This window comes from Peromyscus leucopus, chromosome X (genome assembly GCF_004664715.2).
Source record: "Peromyscus leucopus breed LL Stock chromosome X, UCI_PerLeu_2.1, whole genome shotgun sequence".
In the NCBI taxonomy this organism is placed as follows: domain Eukaryota; kingdom Metazoa; phylum Chordata; class Mammalia; order Rodentia; family Cricetidae; genus Peromyscus; species Peromyscus leucopus.
In genome coordinates, this window is record NC_051083.1 from 24,345,042 (window position 1) to 24,360,321 (window position 15,280).

The window sequence follows — 15,280 nt, forward strand, 5'->3', positions numbered from 1 at the left end:
GTGTGTGTGTGTGTGTGTGTGTTTGGTGGGGGGTGTTTGCTTTCAATTGAGCAATCACCTGGGTAAAGAGAAGATGAAACTAACCTGTTTTTTTTTTGTTGTTGTTTAAATGTCCCCGGATGAGGAAGGTGTAGGCATTCAGTCATTTAAGCCAAGCTGAACACAAAGGAAAGCTGTGGGCAGCAGGGTGAGTTATATGCGCTGCAGTCCTCCACCCCCCCGCCCCCACCCCGGGAAACTACGACCAGGGAGCACCAGCCACTGGAGGTGGGGCGTCCTGTATTGCAGAAACACGGTTCTCTCCAGACACTTTTTCACCAAGGTTGGAAGGCCGGACCACATTACAAAGTATCTTTCAGAGCCAAGAGGTGGCCAGGAGGGCAGGGCTGGGCTGAGTGGCTGAGCTGAACACGTGATACTGCCAGACTGCCTCCTGGGCCCTCTGTGAGCCTGAGGCTGAAATCAACATTTGCCTCTGGCAGGGAAATGAACTTGTTAGTTTCCGTGTGCTTCAGACCCTCAGCCCAAAGGAGCCACGAGTTGCAGTAGCAATTTGGCTTTGTGCATCGAGAACCTCACGGCTATAAAGGTAAGTTGTTTGTCACTCTGGGAAACAAACCTGAGAGCAGTGACCTAGAAATCCACACCACCACTGTCAATTTACAAAAATATGCTCTTGAAAAGAATAGATTGCTGACAGAGGCAAGGGCTGTATTTAATCTAAGTTAGAGTTTGACTTTGTGAGCAGAAATGTGGTTAATCTGGAGGCAATGGTGGTAAAGGGGACAGGTTTAAATATAGAAGGAAATAAAAGCTGTTGGAATAAGTGGCCAGCCAACTTACCTCAAGCCTGCTTGTAAAACAATCTCTTTAACGTGTCTTTCAGAGAGTGAGCAAAAGGCAAGTTATAATTGTGATTTAAACTTAAAACAATCCCTGTGAAATTGGGGTACAAATGAAAAGAGCTTCCACCATTGCCCTTTTACATCCCCACAACATTTATGTGGTTTGGCAAACAACAAAGATTTTATACATGAACTGCTTTAAGTTCTAAAAGTGCTAGTTTCAATTTATGAACTGATCACAGAATATTCTAAAAGCCTTTAAAGAAAGGATGTTTTACCGTGAATGAAAACGACAATGTACATTATAATAGTAAAGTGACTCACTTCTTCAGAATGTCAGAAAAATTAGACAAACCGAAATAATGAGTTGTTTTCACCAAACTTGTGCTTCAGAGATGAAATGGCTTATCCAGGAGTTAAGAAAAATAAACACAGACATATATAGTTGTGTTCTCAGTGTTTTATTTTAAATAATCAAATATTGCAGTGAGTAGTATTAATGTGTAGTTCCACTGTTTTTGTTTCCCTTAGCAAATAAAACTAATGTAATGCAGCTACTGAGAATAATTAAAAGTATTAGTTATCGGTACACTTAGCAGAATATTTCAGCAAGAACTGCTGGAGTGTAATATTTGGCATATACTTTGGAACACCAAACCTCAAATGCAGTGTGTTCATGCATATTTCGGGTGTCATTTTTGATTTTCGTAAAATATATTTCTTTATTGCATCTGATAAAGTAGAACACCAGATTGTGTTCCATTCCACAATAATCTCCTTATTGCTACCTTTTTTTTTTTGAAATCCTATTATATGCTTGGAACCTGTAATAATGTCGATTGCTCCTGTGTACTGTTTCCCCTAACTTTCCAAACAAGGCCAAGCAATAGGCATGCATCAAGACAAACACTCTGAAAGGAGGTCAGATTGACTGTTACCTGCCTCCTTTGGAACATCCAGGGTCTTCCCACCCCACCCTAGGACCTCCGGTCTTGCTCCCAGCCCAAGGACTCCAAAGCCATCACGTGGCAGCGTGGAGTCCGCCTCCTGATGACGTCATAGCACTCGCAGCAGACGTGCTGAAGAAAGGATGCTCTAGGATGCTGTCCAGGTGGACCGCCAGGCTGCAAGATGCGGCACTGCAGGTAAGGGGTGCGTGGTGCCTGAATGCCCTTCATGGAGCTCCCAACAGTGGAGACGCTCCAGGTGGAGCCCGGGTCTGTGGTCTGCTGCCCTGGCAGCGCCCCCAAAACCGAAAGTGGGGCCTTTGGCTGCTGCAGAGCGTGCTGCCCACAGCTGCTTCCTCCTGCTCCTTTTGCTGTTGCAAGCATCAGATGGGGAGTGGCCTGATGCAGGTCCATGCGTGAATTGGGTCTTGGTGTGTTCACCTGCAGAAAGTGGGCAGGGGCCAGACAGAAAGATAAGAGCCTCTTGCAAGGAGGGGGTAGAAAAATATGTACCGACTACAACACATGCATTCTAAGGACAGAGAACAAGAGCAAAAGCCGCTTTGAAAAGATAACCATAAACCATTTTCCTTCTGCCATCGTGCTGGCTCAATAAAAAATATCTTTATTAATTCTTCTCACAGAGGTTGCTTCTCAGCAGTGATCCTAATTTCATTCAAAGCAAAAACTTGCTGGGGAATGGCAACTTCTTAGCTGGAATATCCAGGCCAGGTGTGCATTATTTTGCAAGGTACCAGCGTTTAAACGTATTGGTTTTTTTCAGGCAGGTGTTTTCAGTAAATTTAAAAATAACAGCATTCAATTAAATACAATAAAATATAGTTTGCAAAGATAATGGGCCACTGTAAAACATGGCTATATCTCTAAGAACAAAATGCTACTTAGCAAGAGCTGGGGGTTGGAGATAACCCAGACCTTCAGAATTTCCGGCGCTCTTCTTAATTGTTTTGCTGCATAATTAGCTCACTGAAGGAAGGGGCTTGATGACTCAGCGGGAGATGGAGGGGTCAGGTGACTTCAGTCCCAGCATGACAGCTTGTGTGTGCACGTGGTGGGGGGTTTAATGCCCTCTTTCCCACCAACCCTGTTTACATTCCTTTTCTTTTGGTCTGTGGCCAGGACATGTGTGGGCACCCTAGGGAGGAGAATTAACATTCTTTTCTGAAAACCTGATGTCTCTAGAAGCTGAGGCATCAGTCAACTGCACTGAAACTTACCCTCTGAAGAAATCTATCCACCAGCAACTTTGGTGAAACAGTGCTATTCAAACTGATAATTAAAGATGGCATTTTATTTAGACTTTGGGCTATCCTGATGGGTTGTTGTATCGTTCATTCAGTGATTTATTTATTGTGATTTTCTTCCTTTGGTTTAAGTTGACTGCAAGCATTAAGATTAGTCAGTATTGTAGCTCAGTGTTAGATCATATGCTTTATATTTGAGAGACCCTGGATTCCATTTTTAACAGCAAAAACGAAGCACCCTTAGGTCCCCATCCTTTCTTCTCCCGAACCAACTCTTGACAGAGCAAAGCAGTGATGGAAGCAGGTGAAATAGATACTTGGATCTACTTCTGATTTTGCAGCTATATAAACTGGGAATAGTCACTGTGATCTTTACAGACTTCAGCTTTCTCGTTCTGAAAGTAACAAAGTCATTTGGTTTACAGTTTCTTAACTTTAGGGTGGCCATGAGGGGCATCCGATTCACAGTAGGATGTTTAGCCTAGTCTGTGGTCTCCACCTACTGATGCCAGTATGAAGCTCTTCCTTCTGTTGTGACAACCCAAAATGTCACCAGACATTACCACCTGCTTAAGGATTATATTGGCCCTGGTTAAGAGTTACTGATTTAGATGATACCTTTATTCTTTTTGCCACCCTGGTATTGGGGGTGGAATTTAGGGTTGTGTACTGTCTGTTAGGTAAGCACTGTACCACTGAGCCATAGTCCCAGCCCATAGATGTACTTTAAATGTTTTTCCAGCTCTTACATTCCAGAAATTTTTTTTAATGATTTGTTTGATGTGGAGCCCTTGTTCTGAAATCGTCATATTGGGTATACGTGAATTATAAATGTGAAGGCTTTCTTTATTGAAGATTATCATTTGCAGTTTCTGAGGGAAGAGGAGAGGGATGCTTGCATGGCATTTGTAGTTGGGGGCTGGACTGACTCAAAAGTGAGTGTTGGGGACAAAGAAACAGGCATTAGCCCGTCATACGCTGACATCTTCCCAGCAAACCTGTATACATAATAAGTCTCAATCTGGGTGAAAAGTGTCCAGTGAAGATGCCATTTTTCTCTTCTGCAAGGGTGAGAATGACAAGCTGCACTGGAGGTATCTGAAGGATGGAGTGAGATGCTTTGTTCAGGGGCCAGGTATGGTGAAGTAAGGATGGCAGTAGGGTCCCCACAGCTATGAGGAGGCCAACATGACTACCTGCTGAACCAGCAATCTGGCAGGTATCTCAAGGAAGCCATGCATGCAGGCCTTAAGATTTAGGATAGGACTATGTGTCTTCACACTTATGAGGGTAGACATTTGGCTACATCTCATCTTATCGTAGATGCAAGATATGTAAGATGGGGCCAACTAGTACTTTCTATTCCTCCTTCTTCATGTTTAGAAACGACCAGACTAATGGAAGATAGAAACATTCCAAGAGACATGAAACTGTGGTCCTGGTGCTGTTGCAAGGTGGGAAACATGTTTACTAAGGGTTTGAAGAATCTGAAAATATTTCCTTGTCTCCTGTGCCTGAGGATTTGGGATGTACCCCTTCCAATTCTTTTGTCATCAGCTCATGTCTGTCTGCCCCTCCTCTCTTGGCCTCATCCTTAGGAAATGGTTTGCTTTTAGTGAAACAGGCTGCTGCTGAATTCTAGGACGATAGCAGCTGGCCATATCTACTCCTCAGGTGGCTTTCTGCTTGGGCTTCTTTCCCCTGAGTCCGGGTAGCTCCTCTTGCAGCCAGAGAGGTAACAACTCTTGAGCTATCTGGCCTTGCTTCTTCATAATTCAGTATCATAAAAGCAAATTAGAATGAGGACATGAGGGTATTCTTCATCAAATGATACCTCAGAGATCAAAGAACCTAATAAAATTTGTGGCCCTTGATTGGACCCCAGACTGAACAAACATGCAGTAGACATCTGGGGGGACACTTGAAGGGTTATGTGTCTGGCTATCACATGATCCAAGGAGACTAGTGCCGATTTGGTAAGATGAATCTGAGACTTATCCTCTTACTGGGTACAATCTTGCATAATCCTCTCTCTTGGCAGTTGGGCCACACCTAGTGACTCACATGGATATAAAATGGCTGGGACAAAGATGTGGCACTTCTAAAACTAGGGTATAAAGAACCAAGACTTCAGTCTTGGTTATGTGTTCTCTCTCTTGAGTCACTCCAGCACAGGGGCGAGATGCTGAGCATTCCTGCCTTGTGTTGGAAGCCAAAACCAGTTGTGGCATGGGTGCACTTGGCAACAGATCTCTTGGCCCCAGCTGAGGCTTGAGGTTGTAGCAGTCTTCTGAGAGGCCTGGGACCTAGGGACTTAGCTTAGGTACACTCAGATTTGTGTCCCAAACACCGTGATAATTAGTTTTAATTGTTAATGTGACACAATATCACCTGGAAAGAGTCTCAATGATGAATTGTCTAGATTGGGTTGACCAGTAGGCGTGTGGGAAGATTTTTTTTTTTTAAATTTTTAAAAAATATTTATTTATTTGTTACGTATACAGCATGTATGACTGCAGTCCAGAAGAGGGTACCAGATCTCATTACAGATGGTTGTGAGCCACCATGTGGTTGCTGGGAATTGAACTCAGAACCTCCGGAAGAGCAGCAGTCAGTGCTCTTAACCTCTGAGCCATCTCTCCAGCCCAGGAGATTTGTTTTGATTGCATTAAGTGGTGTGGGAAGACATAGCCCATTGTGGGCAGCACCATTCCCAGGGTTTGGCTCCTAAACTGTATAATGGTATAGAAAGTTAGCTGAGCAATAAATATTCATGCATTTATTCTCTCCCTGCCCTTGACTGTTAATGTAATTAGCTGCTTTAATTTCTCACTGCTTTAACGTATCTTCAATGATGGACTGTCATGTGGAATTGTATGCCAGATAAACCCCTTCTCCCTTGAAATTGCTTTTTTAGGGTATTGTGTCACAGCAACAGGAAAGGAAACTAGGACACTCAGTGAGACATGCTTATTTCCTATGACTGTGTTTTGGGTAATTTGTTACACAGCAATGGATAACTCATACATATGTTTATGGGCAGGGGGTCTTACATTTTGGAGATTCTTGTTGAAGTACTCTGGTTGAAGAGGTAAAATGCCATGATAAAAGCAATTTACTTTTTTAAAAAAAATTTTAGTACTCTTTTGAGATCTCTTTAATATATGTTTAAGTAGAAGACAGAGAATTATTCTCCTAACTATTATTTTCAGTGCCTTGTAGCATGGCCCCTCCCTGCTCATCCAGTGGGTGTGTTGGATGTGGGAAAGTCTTACTATCAGTCTTTTGCTTAACTATGTTTTCAGAAGCAACCCAACAGACATTTTCTTTCTCATATGCAGGGGTGAGCTTCTTTTATAGATCATGATGTTAATTATATATTAATGAAAAATAATACCTTATTTTTGATGAAATAGGCATTTATGGACATGGTGACAATTTTAAGGTTACATAAAGACCATTTTATTCCCTTACATTCTTGTACTCCCTACTCCCTAACCTATAGATAATCTGGTTATATACTATTTCAGAAAATGCTTGTGCAGACACACCCATCTTTATAGTATGTCATCACTTGCCTCTTTTCTCCCCTGTCTTGACATACAGTATGTATAAAATTGGGGCTGGAGATATGGCTCAGTAGTTAAGAGTACTTGTTCTTGCATGGGACCTGGGTTTGCTTCCCAGTACCCATATGCCAGTTTGAACTGCCTGTAACTCCAGTTCCAGCAGATCTCACACTCTTTTGACCTTTTTAAGCAGCAGGATCACATGTAGTATACATACATACATACACACACACATACATACATACATATATATGCAAGCAAAACCACGTACACATAAAATAAGTAAATCCAAAAAAATTAAAAAATGAATATATACAAAGTCAGATTCAGGAAGATTGCTTCCATTAATTTTGGTATATCTGTACATTGAACATTGCTAGACCTTCCAAGGACACTATCTTGTCCCATTTGCTAGAGTGGCCACTACCATTTTGGTTCCTATTAGCACAGGTTTGCCTATTCTTGAATTTCACATAAATGGAATCATAAAATACACTTTCACATCTAGCTCCTTTGCTCTGAATGCCTTAGAAATTCATCCCTGTTACAGCAGTGACTCAATTTGTGTTCTTGTAAATAGTATCATAAGAAATAAAATTGGGCAAACCAGGTATGGTGCCTCATGTACTAAGGAGGCTGATGCAGAGGATTGTGAAGTGAATTCCAGAGTAGCCTGGGCTACAGAGTGAGACTTTGTTTCAAAAAAAAAAAAAAAAAAAAGATAAAATTAGAGCACCTGAGTACCTGACAGCTCTGTTTCTCCAGCTATTGTTAGAGGATTAATTTATATGCGCACATTCATAGTACATTCCTATCTCAAGGTCAGTACAGAAATTTACCACACCAATGATGATTGATAGACATGTGGATTAGGCACTCTTTTTTAATCAATGATAATGGTTTTTATATAACTAGAAAATCTCTAAAGAGGAAGCAATCCCCTGAGATGAAACTACAGTGTTTAGATGTTGAGTAAACTTCAAAATCAAAACAATTTTTGTAATTTACTTCTGAGGAGTAGATGTCCAGAGAAGCTGAATGACTGGTCTAAGATCAAGCAGCCAGTTTTGATAGAGCTAAGTATGAACAATTGAGATATCTTTATTTTTTTCCAGTCTGTCTTCTTCAGTGCTGTGAGCTTGAAGCAGGTGCTTCTTAAACAGTGGTTCAGTGCAAACCAAAGTTATGTGCTAAGTGTGGTGGTGCATTTTGGAGGCTGTGGCAGGAGTATTGACAGTTTGAGGCTACCTTGGGCTACATAATGAGTTCCAGGCCAGCTTAAGCTGTATCGTTTGACATTGCCTCAAAACAACAAAAAAGTGTGGCAGTTGGCTACAGAGATGGCTTAATGATTAAGAACTAGCAATGCTCTTTCAGAGGACCCAAGGTCAGCTTTCCCCACCCACACCAGGCAACTCACAACGACCTGTAACTCCATCTCTAAGAGAGCCAATGCCCACTTCTGGCCTTGGTGAGCACCTTCACTCAAGTGCACATGCCACCATATGGACACATACCCATACATATAATTTAAAAAAATAAAACAAATCCTTAAAAGACCCAAAGGCATTAATGTCCTCAGAAAAGACCAGTAACATTAATATGGCAAAAGCATTTCCATAAGACATGAACCTCATTATTCATTCACTCTTCTGCTCAACACCTTAACAACACTAGTTTATTTTTGAGTGTGTATGCATGCACACCTACATGTGTAGGTGTGTGTGCACACACAAAAGTATATTCATGTGTGTGAATGTGGGTATATGCATAGAGGTCAGAGGACAACCTTTGGTGTGGGGCCTCATCTTCCACCCTGTTTGAGACAGGGTCTTTGTTCTTTTTCTACTGCATATATAAGGCTAGCTGGTCCACAGGCTTCTAGGGATTCTCCTGTCTCCATCTCCAGTCTTTTTATAGGAGTGCTGGGATTATAGATGCGTGCATCACAGATGTTCATGCTGTGTATCTGGCTTTTTTTTTAGGTTTTTTTTTTTTTTTTAGGTTTTTTTTTTTTTTTTAGGTTTTTTTTTTTTTTTTTTTTTTTTTTTAGGTTTTCAAAACAGGGTTTCTCCGTGTAGCCCTGGCTGTCCTGGAACTTACTCGGTAGACCAAGCTGACCTCAAGCTCACATAGACCTGCCTGTCTCTGCTTCCCAAGTGCTGAAATTAAAGGCATACACCACCACTACCCGGCTTTTGTATCTGGCTTGTATGTGTGTTTGGCAATTCCAACTCAGGTCCTCACATATATGTGGCCTATGCTTTTACTCACCAAGCCGGTCCTCCAATCTCTTTAATAACATTTTAATCCATCAACTATTCCTTGCATCTCTGTTGTGTGTCTAGGCTAGTTTCTCAACTTGGTACTATGTATATTTGAGGCTGTGTGATTGTTTTGTTTCTGTTGTTTTAGAGACAGGCTCTCAGACTTGTAGCCCAGGCTGGCTTCAAATTTACAATGTTCCTGCCTCAATCTTCCAAATGCTGGTATTACAGTCATATACCATCACATCCTGTTGGGGCTGCAAGGTTCTTTATGGTGGTGGTAGTGTAGGATGTTTAACAGTTCCCCTCACCTGCATCTACATAGCAACCCCTCTAGTTGGGACACTCTAAAATATTTCCAGGGGTTGGGGATTTAGCTCAGTGGTAGAGCGCTTGCCTGGCAAGCGCAAGGCCCTGGGTTCGGTCCTCAGCTCTGAAAAAAAAAAAAAAGACAAAAAATAAAAAAATAAAACATTTCCAGTCATTACCAGGTGTCTGCTGGATGTAAAAATTGTAGACGACTTTGGGATGGTGAGGGGGCTGTGATGCAATCATCTCTGCTGCTGGCCCTCTAAACACCAGGCTGGTGACAGTGACAAGAGCTCCCCATTAGCCATTTAGTGCCTGAGAGCCACAGGACCAAAGAGGAGACAGTCTGAAACAGAGGGAGGCTGGGAACAAAGGAATGCATAGAGACATAGGAGAACAAAACTGGCCCTGTTTCAAAGTGTTAACAAATTACAAACCTGTAGCACACAGAGCTCAGGGAAGATCACTTCCTATTGCCTCCTCTGACTTCTTCCCTGCCCACCAGTGCTCTCTGTACCCTGCTATCCCAGGCTGCCTTACAGGACTGAGCAGGCTGCTGTGTGGCATGGCAGGCTTCCTACAGCCCCAGGCCCACACAGCTATTTGTTCCATTTTGAAACCTAGCCTGTGTGTTGGAAAGGAGACCAGGCCAACCTCATATGGCCTCTAGTGACACAATCAACCCAGTGTTCTCCACCCTCACCCAAGAGGGGGATGGGGCTGTGAGATCTCTGTGTTGCTATTGCCAAGAGCCAGCTACTTAGAATTTCCCCACAGACACTTCCCAATAACAACAAAAAGAAAAGGCTCAAAATAATAATAATAACAGCAACAATAATGAGTATATGGCTCCTAGTGCTTCTTCAAGCACTTTATATGTATTAAACTCATAGGGCTCCTGGCACTCTATGAATCAAGAACTGTTACCATGGGCGGCAGGAAAGAACATAATTCTCACACACCACGAGAAGCAGGTTGCATAGAGCCCAGGCCCCAAGGCCTTTTGCCATGCCCAACAGGCAATGATCATTTTGGGACCCTGATGCTTCCTGATTATACTGAGTGGTTTGTTGGAAGACATGTTTCTCCATGTGGAAGTAGTTTACTAAAGACACTTGGGTTATTCTCTCATTTCTCAGGTGGGCAAAGGCAGACACATCCACACAAAAACCTGGTTATTCTATATTCATTGTTTGGGCTGCTGTAACAGAGGATCATATACCAGGTTGTTCAGTAACAGCAAATTGCTCATAGTCTGAGATTAAGTTGTGGGTGGGGTTGTTTCCTTCTGAGGGCTGTGAGGAAAAAGACTCTCGTAGGTCTCTCTCCCTGGCTTGTCCTCTTATGGTTGTGTTTCTGTGCCCAAATTATGTCTTATAACGACACTGATCTTGTTGGATTAGGGGTTCCATCCTAATGACTTTATTTCAACCTAATTACTTCTTTAAAGACTTTGTCTCCAAATATGGTCACTCTCTGAAATACTGATGGCTGGGACTTCGACACAGGAATTTGGAGGTGGATACAATTCAACCATAACAGTGCCAAACAGTGCTTGAGGGAAGTTGTGCCCTGTGTCTCTCCGTGTCCTGGCATTCCTCACATTAGCCTTCTGCTGACCATTTTTTTTTCTGGCAAGTTTTTCTCTACAATCTGTTTTCTACCTCCCTGTGATAGTCCCACTCATAGATTAATAAAAGTGAAATAGCCACCAATGACTAGTGACTTTGTCAAGCTTACATGCAGGGGGCATCAAACACATCAAAGCTGTGTCCCTCCTGGATCCTCATACTGGCCACAGCAAAGAGAACAAGGCTGATGTGGTTGGGGTGGTGGGTGAAGTTTCAGTCCTTTCACATGTTTCAGGGGAAACAGGGTTGGTGAAAGGTCTGACTAAGTGTGTGGAAAAATAGCTCACTGTGGTGGCTCCTCCTATACACTGACCACCAAGTTTTTTTTTAAGCCAACAAGCACCTCGCAGGCTTCCTCTGGAGGAGGGATAGTAAGTATCACATTTAGCCAAATCAACCCAGACCAGGAACTAAGACCTGAGAAGTAAGCAAACACAACCAGGCCACAGAGCCCTGGAAGAACTGCTAAGTCAGTATAAGTATAGACCTTAGTGGCCACCCTGAGATATATGTGCAGGTTCCCTAGAGAAAGCCAGAGCAGGTCCCACGGGATCTGCAAAGCAGGCCACTGGATGGCCTTATTTCAGCCAAATTCCAACTCAACCCCAGGAGAGGTGTGCCTACTCGACAGCATTCTCTCTGCCGTCCTTCTTCTTGTTGTTGGGTGATCATTAGACCCAAGCCTCCCTTACACCCATCTTTTGTAGCTTCAAGTCTGGTTAAACTTACCTTCCTGTAAGAAAAGCTCTGGTCTCAAACTTATACGAAGTCCAGCCAATAGCTGGATACTGTGCTTTCAAGAATTGCTGGTCATCTTTTGCCTCTGACTATTGAACTCCAGAGACCTCCACAACTCCAATGACCTTGTCTTCAGTTCCATCAAATGTCCTATCATCTGTTAACTGACACAATTTTGTCCCTAGGGTTCATTTGACAGTATATTTTTTTTAAAGCTAATTTTAAAAGATTTTCAGACAGGGTCTCATGTATCCCAGGCCAGCCTCAAACTCATTTTGCTGAGGATGACCTTGAATTTCTGATCTTCCTGCCTCTACCCTCCCACATAGGGGATTAACGGTATAGGCTACTACTCCTGGTGGGATTCAAACCCAGGGCCTCTTGCATACTAGGCAAACACTCTGTGAACTGAGCTATATCCTCAGGCACTGACCAACACTTTTGAAAAATTTATTTATTTACATGTGTATGTGTGTATTTGTGTATGTATCTATGCTCATGCATGCATGATGCTTTATTGGAGGTCAGTCAATTGAGAGTTGGTTCTTTCCATTTACCACGTGGCTCCTGGGGATCAAAATCAAGTTATTGGTGGTAAATGTTTTGCCTATTGAGCTGTCTCACTATCCCAACAGTAACTTTTAAAGAAAAATTTATCCTCGGGTAAGTTTTTTTTTTTTTTAAGATTTTTTTTTTTGCATGTTTGCCTGCATGCCAGAAGAGGGCACCAGATCTCATTACAGATGGTTGTGAGCCACCATGTGGTTGCTGGGAATTGAACTCAGGACCTCTGGAAGAGCATTCAATGCTCTTAACCTCTGAGCCATCTCTCCAACTCCTACCCCAACAGTAACTTTTAAAAGTAAGATGGCATTTACTCAAATGAATTTGAAATGGCTGGGGATTCCCACAGGCAGCAAGATGAAGGGATGTGCTTCCATTGCTGAGGAACCCACCTTCTAAGATGGATCTTCCCTTATGTCTGATATATAGGCCCCTCTGTTGATTAACTATAAAGGCTTTTGTGTATGTACTTTATCTGCCCTCATGGCAGTTTATTGTCTGTGTATCTTTTCTCTCTCATTGCTTTTAAGAGACCTTGGTTTGGGGTTATAGAGATGGCTCAGTGGTTAAGAGCACTGGCTGTTCTTCTAGAGGACCCAGGTTCAACTCCCAGCACTGATATGGCAACTCATAATTTCCTTTAACTACAGTCTCAAAGATTGAGCACCTTCTTCTGGACTCTGAGAGAACTGCACATATGTGGTACACAGACATACATTCAGGTTGGATACTCATTCATACACATAAAATAAAAATAAATATGTAAAACATATAGAGAGAAAGATCCTGGTTTTCACTAGTTTTGGCAATTTGATTGTGATGTGCCTGGGTGGTTCTTTTTATTTTGAGATGCATTGAGCTTCTTGTTTCATTTAGAATAAGATTTTCTACAATTAATGTTCTAGTTATGATATTAAAAGTGATTTCAGATAAAGTTCCTGAGATACTTTATATAATAATTGTACAGTGCTGTAGATGGAACCTAGGGTCTCAAACATGCTGATCCACTCTCTAGCCCCTTGAATGGGTTTAAAAACCAGTTTCCCTGTTGAATTCTCACACTCCTCCACCATTTGCCTGAAAACATTAGGGGTTGGTCTCATGGTTGGTTTAAGGAGCTGCCAGATTGTGGTTAGTGCTTAAATTATCTGGAGGGGCAAGGGAGTAGGGGTATTTGTACACCAGTTCTGAGAGTCATTGCTAATATTGGCTCCCAACCATACATTTCAAATATGTCACATGAACAGAACCACCATCCCTGGCTTCCACAGCAAAGTTAGAGTTAGAGATGCTACTAGAAATCAGTTGGAGCTTACTACAAAGTTTTGAGTGATGTGGGCAGGGTACATCAGATATAGTTGTTATTCTAGAAATTGGATAAGAACAACAGAGACACATGTACAAGGCAGTTCACACGTATGTGGTCACATAGCAGTGTTGCAACCATTGGCGAAACTGATCAAGGTCCAGACTTGGCTATAATTTCTTTGGAATGTGGCAATAATGCCTGGTAAAAGTTAAGGACAGAGGTATGGGGAGAGCCTCATGTACCTAGCTCTGCATCGTGTGTGTGTGTGTGTGTGTGTGTGTGTGTGTGTGTGTGTGTGTGTGAGAGAGAGAGAGAGAGAGAGAGAGAGAGAGAGAGAGAGAGAGAGAGAGAGAGGTGGGGGAGAGAGAGGAGAGAGAGAGGCAGAGACAGAGACACAGAAACAGAGAGACAGACATACAGAGATAGAGAGACAGACAGAAAATAAAATCCTGGTTGCTCTGTTATGTTTTTTTTCTTTTGTTCATTTTTTTTCCTTGAGACTGAGTCTCATATATCCTAGTTAAAGCTAAAACCTGCTATATAGTATGGGAGGACACTGAAATCCTGACTCTCCTCTCTCTCCTTGTTCTGGTTAGTTTCTTTTGTCAGCTTGACATAGGCCAGGGTCATATGGGAAGACGAAATTTCATCCATCTAATTGGCCTGTAGGCAAGTCTATGGGGGCATTTTCTTGATTAGTGATTGATGTGGCAGAGGCCAGCCCATTCTGGGCAGTACCATCCCTGGGCAACTGGTTCTGAGAGGGATAAGAAAGCAGTCTGAGCAAGCCATGGGGAGCAACCTGGGAAGCAGTGCCCCTTCATGGCTTCTGCTTCAGTTCCTGCCTCCAGGTTTTTGTCCTGTTTGGCTTTCTGCCTTGCTTTCCCCTGTTGTTGGAATGCAAAATATAAGATGAAATAAACCCTTTTCTCCTCAACTTTCTTTTGTCATGATGTTTTTATCACAGCGAAAGAAAGCAAACTTGGGCCCTCTCCTGGGTCCTAGTATCATAGACTGCTAGAATTACATACATTCATGACCATAGCTGGCTCTTCACTGTTTTTAAACTTCCATTTTTAATCTTTCAGTTCTAAGCAGTATGAGTAGATCGCTAGAGCAATATTTTCTACTGCCTTAAACTATTTGTGGCAAATTTATTTTTGCCTCTATCCACTCAGGCAGGTTAGGAACATTAAGTGCTTAATGGTGGTGAATGTCTGTAATATCTACATTCAAGATACTGAAGCAGTGGGACTGTTGTAAGTTTTAGGCAGTCTAAGGTATAGAACAACAGAAAACAGACAAAGTAAACAAAAAAAAAGGAGCACGGTTCTCTCTTGGGCAATGTGATGCTAGAGGTTACTTTGTACTGGATGGCAGTGTTTGAACATTTTGTGAGGAAAGGCAACCTGGGGCATCATTATTCAGTGCGAGCTCCCAATACTCCTTTCACCAGAGAACAAAGTGGAGAATGAGAAAGTGGCCTGGCTATCCAAAGCCAGTGGGCTGATGATGCCCCTCTATCTGACTGCCATGTCCAAGAGCAATTCCCTGAAACCCCCAGCCACCCTGGTCAGGACACAACATATTGCCCTCATCCGTCACTAAACCAGTGTTGTGACTTTTGTTGTTTGTGTCTTTGCTTTTCTCTGTAGAATTACCGTTGAATTGTTCATTCTTGTGAATCATAGCCTAGTTCTGCCTGTTTTTGAGCATTCTATATATAGAATCACATCATGTGTATTCTGATGTGTCTGAATTGTTTGGCTCACCCTTTTGTGTTTAAAAGTCATCTATTGCAAGCATGTTTAGGGATGTGCTTGAGTCGGAGCAGAT

At 42.4% G+C, this 15,280-nt stretch overlaps 1 protein-coding gene across 3 annotated transcripts in view; it reads left to right on the top strand.

Annotated features, from left to right (window-relative positions):
• Nucleotides 1–393: 393 nt before the first annotated feature.
• Clcn4 (chloride voltage-gated channel 4) overlaps nt 394–15,280 on the top strand; it is a 71,437-nt gene continuing 56,550 nt past the window's right edge. Inside the window, exons 1-2 of one of the 3 annotated variants that reach the window (XM_028885939.2) lie at nt 394–589; nt 1,806–1,990. In XM_028885939.2, coding sequence (XP_028741772.1) covers nt 1,977–1,990 — 14 coding nt within the window. In that variant the 5' untranslated portion in view covers nt 394–589; nt 1,806–1,976. The remainder of the gene's footprint in view (nt 590–1,805; nt 1,991–15,280) is intronic. The other 2 variants (XM_028885938.2, XM_037199206.1) reach the window with 2 other exon arrangements.